We start from the raw sequence: 7,827 nt of genomic DNA, 5'->3' as shown, positions 1-7,827 counted from the left end.
AGTGTGTAATATACCTCTAGAAACTAAATCTTTGGCTAAAGATTTAACTAATCGATGATCAATAACCAAATATATGATAGAAATTATGTATGGTATATCTTTGGGGAAAAGAAATATCCATTGCATAACCAATATTATCATAAACAACGTGACATCAAGTGCATTACAAAATGGTGATATTCACGAAGAAGTTAGTGAATTTCTTAACATGATTTATTAATTTAACATTATAGACCTTAGAGCGCTTTTGCATTAAGCACAGCCAACAGTGTTAAAGATTAATCAAGATAATGCTGCAGCCATATTGAAAAGTAAATTGGGTAAAAATCTATCACAAAATTAGGAATGTCAATTGTCAAGAACAAAAATTACTTTACCAATGGGCAGCTATAGACAATCATGGGGAAGGGCACATGATGGCATTGAGAAGCAATTTCTTTACCATGTTACTGATAAACACATTAGATTAATTTGCATGTCCCATGGATAACATATCAAACCTTCTGGAAAATAAAACAGCTCAATCTTAAAAACTTATTTCGGTTTCTTACTCACAATAACCTCTGTATGTGTTTGAGTTGGAGCTTGAAGAGTGGCTACTTATTGAAGGTCCACCAGATGATGATGATGATCCAGAGATGTAGAAATATTTGCTGGAGGAAAATATACTGCTATGGCATTCTTGGTGGCAGATCAAGTAGCGAAGCATCAAATTTAAGAACATTAACTACTTGTCTCATTGATGGTCTCAAATTATAATCAGGATGGGCACACCATAACCCTACAATCATGAAGCGCTCCATTTGTTTTTCATCAAATTCTGTCTTTAACTTTTTATCCGCTGCTGTTAAACACATTTTTTTTTCATGAAGCTCCCAAACCCACTCTATCAAGTTCACCCTATCTTGCTCCTCTCTTATGTCAATTGGTTTTCTACCACATGCAATTTCTAGTATAACAACTCCAAAGCTGTATACATCGGATTCTCTGCTAGCTTTTCCTGTAAAATAGTACGATACATTTAGTTAACAAAAATTAATTTATATTTATGATTATTAATTTCAAGCTAATTAAAATAATTAATGTAGACCCAACTAAACAAGTCAACTATGATATAGACTTGACATTGTTATGATTGTGTTCCTATTGAGGCAGGCCAGCTTGGGTTTATGGGTACAATGATTGTTGGAGTCGGCCTTGAGGGTGGATATTCAGTTTGCTTAATCAATAGCCTATCCTATAGGCTGGACCAATTGACTGCTAGGTTAGACAAGCTTGACTTAGGAAAATTCCGTAACATAATTTTTTTGGGCATAAATTTGTCAGTAGGAATTTATCTATGCCTAATGAACATCAGTAACAATACAAAAGTTCAGCTGAGTTTAACATGCATGTTTTCGTCAAATAGAATAGGGAAAGAAGATTAATGGTAAAAATTCTCCACAAATAGGACTATTAGATTCTTTTGCGAGCTAAAATCAAACATGGCTATTCATGCGATTGGGATACCGGTGATTGGTCTATCTTGTAGTGGAGCTGATAATGGATCGTGCACATGGAAGGAGGCCTAGACCATAGGGCTGCCTTGGGCTCTCCTTGGTCTAGGCCCAGCTACAATCAGCAATTCAGCTCTACTAGCACAAATGAAGCATCTCTATGTATAATTGTCATCAGAAAAACATTCATTCAGAGAGCCTTCAAAGTGCAGCTAGAATTATAATATTACCTACCTGTAGTAGCATATTCAGGTGCCATGTATCCCCGGGTCCCAGCCATGACCGTTGTTGGCAAGTTACTATCGTGATCCACAAGCCTTGCAAGCCCAAAATCACCAAGCTTAGCATTGAACCCTGAATCCAACATCACATTGCTTGGCTTGATGTCTCTATGGACCACACACTGCTCCCACTCTTCGTGAAGATAGAGTAGTGCCGAAGCCAAGCCAAATGCAATCTCGTACCTCTCCGGCCACGTGAGCAATCTCTCCTCGCTGTATAGATGGTAATCAAGGCTTTTGTTAGACATGTACTCGTAGACAAGTAACAAATCACCTCTTTCATGACAATAGCCAATGAGTTGCACAAGATTGCGATGCCTCAGCCTGCTAATAATCGTGACTTCAGATATATACTCCCTCTTCCCTTGCTTAGAATCTCTAGAAATCCTTTTGATTGCCACTTCTTGATTCGTATCATGCAACACTCCCATGTAAACCTCCCCAAAACCTCCTTCCCCAAGCTTTGCCTCCTTAATGAAATTTCTGGTTGCAATCGCGAGTGCCCGATAAGAAAATTTCTTTGGGCCGCCACCTCTCTCAAATGCATAATTGATAGTCAATTCAAGAGCCATATCTTCTTCTTCTTCCATCCGTCCATTAGCCCTCCTATGCCATACTGCAAACGACACTAAACCCAACCCACATAGCAAGATCCCAATACCAACAGCAAGCCCCACCGCTGATCTCATCTTACTCTTCTTTTTTCCTTCAGAAGTTTCATTAATTGGACTAGGACCAGGACTGGGAGCACGATCCTGAGAACTCAAATTGGAGGAAATGAAATCCCAGGAATAGATGCTATGCTCCTCATAATAGATCCCGGTGGAAGCTGAGAAACCAATGGCTACATTCTCAGGCAGGTACTTCCTCAGGTCCACAATATAAAACAAGCCCCAAGTCCTCCGACGATTTGAAGCATTACTCATGAGGAAGACGCTCAGATTTTGAGTTATAGCATCGTAACTAATGGATGCAATGAATTGTACATTCTCTCTGATGCTAGCATTCAAATCCACATGTTTGATGGAAACAATCGACCAAATGTCGAAGCCCACATGGTTGTTGCTCGAATCGTTGTACTCAGGGTTCATGAAACTATCAAATTCAACGGCTACAACCTTATTCTTCGTTATATTCTGGCCAGTATTTTTAAATAGTCCAAGAGTTCCACCGGATGAATTCGATGGGTCCTCAAAAGGGAAGGGTGAGAGGAAAAAGGCAAGCCCATCGGCACTTACATTTTCTCCGAAGCTGTTGATAGTGAATATGAAATTTGTTGTGAAGTTGGCAAGCGTTCCTGAAGCTTTGTCCCAGAGAAGCACCGGTTCAGAGTATATGGCTCTTCCAACGCTACCGCCAAGGTTAACGCCCATCTGGTTCTTGGTGAGTTGGACGATGCTGCCGTTAAAGTAGGCGTCGCCAGAGAAGCTTAAGTTCGGTTGGTCCAGTTTATTGCCAGTGAAGTTGAAAGAGAGTGGGCTTGTAAGGGGGATTGGGATAAATAACAACGGAAAGAGAACTAAGATCTGGAGAGGACTAGACTTGTAGAGAGCCATTGCTTGGGAAGTGCAGGAGGCTTGCCAAGCTCTGTTTTTGAGTGGTAGAAAAACGATGGAGCTGTCCATGGAGGTCAGGTGGGCCTTGGTCATTTGAAGAGGGCAGATGCGCTCGGAATTGAAAATTTTCTAATGTTGAAACTTGGACGGACACGATACATTTCTGGCGTGACGGGAAATTGTTGCCTGGACATAGACCAGCACAAATCTGAGAGCGCGTGCATGGTGGATTACGCTCGACCAGGAATTGAAATACAAGGGTTAATGTGGCGTGTTATCGACCGTGGGATTAGGGTGGTCTTCTTCTTAGACGTGTTTAAAGGCTCCGAAGACTCCGAAGACTTATTTTCTTTTCCGAAAACTTCGAAGACTTGGGAAAAGAACTCTGAAGACTCCGTGGGATTAGGATAGTCTTCTTAGACGTGGCATGTTATCAACTTCAAGCAGTGGAAGAAATTAAAGGCTCCGAAGACTTATTTTCATCATTGTTTTATGTATTTCTATGAGATTGTATTTGAATATACGTGTTTAATATCCTGAGGTGAACTGAATTTTGTGTTTTAGTTGTATTGTGTGACAATATTGTGTTGAAAATATATTTCTTATAAAATGAATATCTATCATATTTCTTATTTTTTAATACACCTGTGATAATATCGTTATTTTAGATTCATTAGCGTATTATGGCTTACGATCCATGGTATCCCGATCTTCGAGATAGCAGTATTCTTACATTGCAGGAGCACCATCGATCACAGACTATTTTAGATGACGGTGTAAGCATTGCAATCCTATTTACTATTTAATTTTTTTTTTTAAAAATTATATACATATCTAATTATTATATTTTATTGCAGGAGCTCAGACACCTTCGTCTACGATGATCCGATGTTGATTTCTAGAGGATAGAGGATATCCCACATAGAGTGCTAAATTATTTACGATATCTTGAATTTTATGGAGTATATCAGATTGGTCGTATACAGATGGACGTTGGTCTTATTACTGCTTTGCTTGAGAGATGGAGTCCAGAGACACATTTCATCTTCCATTTGGTGAGGCGACTATCACTTTACAAGATGTCAGCATCCTTACTGGACTACCAGTTGATGGCGATCCAGTTACCGGAGTTGATCCCACGCTTACCATTCCGGAGTGGCAGGCTTTGTGCTTGCGATTGCTAGGATTTGAGCCCGACGCACACTTTTTCGATCATTCATGACTTAGGATTGAGTGTTTGGATGATCGTTATCAATATTTTCATATTGCGGATGATGCACCAAAGGAGATGGTATAGCAGTATGTTAGGGGTCAAGTGCTATGATTATTAGGTGGTGTCCTGTTATCCGATACTTCATCGAATAAGATGAAGTTGATATTTTTGCCATTATTAGAGGATTTAGACTTCTCTCGTAGACTCAGTTGGGGCAGTGCAGTACTAGCTTGCCTATACAGAGCTATGTATCGGGATTCTTATACTGATCAGAGCGAGATTGATGGTTATCTTGTATTATTACAGGTATGTGAATTAAAATTTTTTATTTTTAATATTTAATTATATTTCACATTGGGTATATCATGTATGATTTTTTTGAAATTTGCAGATTTGGGTATGGGAGCGTATGCCGACTATCAGTCCATTACAACGACAGTTGCTCGAGATGCCATCAAAGTAGCAGGATCCTGATGTTCCATTCAGACTAGACAGACCATTGGGATATAGGTATAAAAATATTACTTTTTTTATTTGAAACTTACTGTTTTAAATTCGATAAAATTTATTTAACATGAGTAGATTGTGAAACAGATGAAACGTTGCATTCAACGTTCATCACATATCGACAAGAGTGGCACAGATTTATAGGTGCCAGTTGGATATATTAGTTGATACATATAGACAGGTAAATTTTAAATTTTTTATAAATATCATTTTACAGTATTCATAATCTATTAAAATTTTAGCTTACTAATTTTTTTTATTTTAACTCTATCAATTTTTGTGGGAGCCATATACAGATAAGATATTGGCTATACTGCCGCAGATGTGTACAGTTGGACACGACATATGGATTGCTAGGGTGCCACTTATTTATTTTGATGTGGTAGAGTGGCATCTTTTCGATCATGTCCTGCGGCAGTTTGGTCAGATTCAGGGCATCCCAGAGCAATTTGATACCAGCCAGGGACTTCATCGTATTGATCGACGAGAAAGAGCTCGTATTGACTGGCGTATCAGACATGCAGAGTACATCGATATTTGGGATGCACGTCGAGATCACATTGTTTATGATGATCCTATTTTGAGAGGTCGTTCATATACCGATGACTACATGGCTTGGTTTTTTAGCATTACGGTGCGAGTCATTGGACAGCCTCGGTATGCAGTTTCCGGATACGAGGATGAGAGTTCTACTGTGCGTCTTTTGATAAGATTACGAAAATTACTTGATGTTATTTGTGTTATATTTTTATTTTATATTTTACAGTATACTGACTGTTTTATTTTTATTTTGTAGACTGATTCTATGTCGGATCTTGTGTTGGACGCTCGTCATGCTTTATCTACAACTGATAAGGACGAACGGATTCGGATACTGCGGGAGATAGAGAGAACAAGTTTCAGAACATTGGTGGCGATTGGTGTTGATCCATATAGCTGTGCGCTTGGATATGGAGCGACCCCGGCGCCAGATATGAGATATACGCCGTCACCATATGTTCCACATATGCCATCACCGCATATTCCGCAGATGTCATCATTAGATGCTGCACAGATGCCACCGCCTTTTATCCACAGATGGCAGCGCCTTCTTCTTCCTACATCCCTCAGATGACATCACCGGATACCAGTTGGCCACATGAGTATGATACTTTCTTTTCAGGTCCATCCGTGTATCCAGATGAGAGGGTTGAGCGGGTCGCTCAGTCCGTAGAGATCCGACAGCATCAATTATTCCTGAGCAGCATGATCAGCAGATCTCCTCCACTGATATAGGGGAGGAGCCATCACAGCAGGAGCAGGAGCAGCCGGTGAGGACCTTTCTAAGAAGATCCAAGCGACCACGGACACCACGACGTCCTTGTGGGACTTAGTCTTTGTTAGATTTGTACTTAGTATTTTTTAAATTTTTATTATACTATTTTTTATATGTTTGATATTTTTATTCTATTTAATAATATTAAATATTGATTTTATTTTATATTATTTAATTTTAAATGATCGGATATTATGCTTTGTGCATATGGATACACATACTCGAATGTGTCTCAGAACATTAGGAGAAAAAAAGTTATGATAAAAGGACTATAAAAATTATAACATAAATAATAATAACATATCGAATAATTTAATTATGAGATGAATCAGATCGTACTGGTACATCTCGATCTGATACAGGCACAAACAGGTACGTATAGTGTGGTATGAGAAAAAAAAATTAATTAATTTTAAATAGAAAAAATAATTTGAAATGATGTTTCTTATTTGAATTATATTTTTTATTTTAATTAATATTAAAAATTTTATTTTTTCAAATTTAAAATTTTAATTTTAATTTTTTTTATTTTTTTAAATTTATGACTTATTTATGGTACTTTTTATTTTTTTTAATTTATTATTTTTTTTGATTTTTTTAAAAAATTTAATTTTAAATGGAGAAAGTAATTTGAAATGATATTTTTTATTTGAATTAAAATTAATTTTTTTTAAAAATTCAAAATTATACTTTATATTTTTTTACCATTTGTTTCTCATCTTTTCTTTTTTTATGGTATATTTTATTTTTTTAATTTTTTAAGATTTTCTTTGAAATATTTTTTTAAGAAAAAATTTTAAAAAGAGAAAATAATTTGAATTTATCTTTTTCATTTGAACTAAAATTAAAATTTTTATTTTTCAAATTTTAAATTTATAATTTATATTTTTTTCTCATTTTTTCCCTTTTTTCTCTTTTTGGCATTTTTTTAGGTATTTTCTTCCTTTATTTAGAATATTTTTTAAAAATTAAATTTAAATTAATTTAGTTATTTAAAATGATATTTTTTATTTGAATTATAATTAAAGTTTTTATTTCTTAAAATTCAAAATTATAAATTTTATTTTTGAATTAGAATTAGAATTCCTATTTTTTTAAATTCTATTCTTTTCCCTTTTTTCTTTTTTTATGGTTTTTTTTATTTTTTATACCAATTTTTTTTCTTTTCTTCAGATATTTTTTTAAAAAATAATTTGAAAAGGAAAAAATAATTTGAAATGATATTTTTTATTTAAATTAAAGTTAAAATTTTTATTTTTTTAAATTTTAAATTTATAATTTTTAATTAAAATTTTTATTTATTTAAATTCAAAATTATAATTTTTATTTTTTTCATATTTCTTTCTCATTTTTTCTTTTTCTATGATATTTTTAATTTTTTAAATTTTTAAGATTTTTATTTAGATATTTTTTTAAAAAAATTAATTTGAAAAAAAATAATTTAAAATTATCTTTTTTA

At 35.0% G+C, this 7,827-nt stretch overlaps 1 protein-coding gene across 1 annotated transcript; it reads right to left on the bottom strand.

Moving 5' to 3' along the window:
* Positions 1–422: 422 nt before the first annotated feature.
* On the bottom strand, positions 423–3,456 carry LOC140855335 (L-type lectin-domain containing receptor kinase IX.1-like). The gene is given in 4 exon segments (XM_073251213.1): positions 423–642; positions 645–674; positions 677–1,000; positions 1,731–3,456. Coding segments are annotated over 4 exon segments (2,145 nt in total). The 5' UTR covers positions 3,427–3,456; the 3' UTR covers positions 423–547.
* Positions 3,457–7,827: the final 4,371 nt, after the last annotated feature.

This window comes from Elaeis guineensis, chromosome 1 (genome assembly GCF_000442705.2).
Source record: "Elaeis guineensis isolate ETL-2024a chromosome 1, EG11, whole genome shotgun sequence".
NCBI classification, from domain to species: Eukaryota; Viridiplantae; Streptophyta; class Magnoliopsida; order Arecales; family Arecaceae; genus Elaeis; species Elaeis guineensis.
This window is presented reverse-complemented; position numbering and strand designations above follow the sequence as displayed.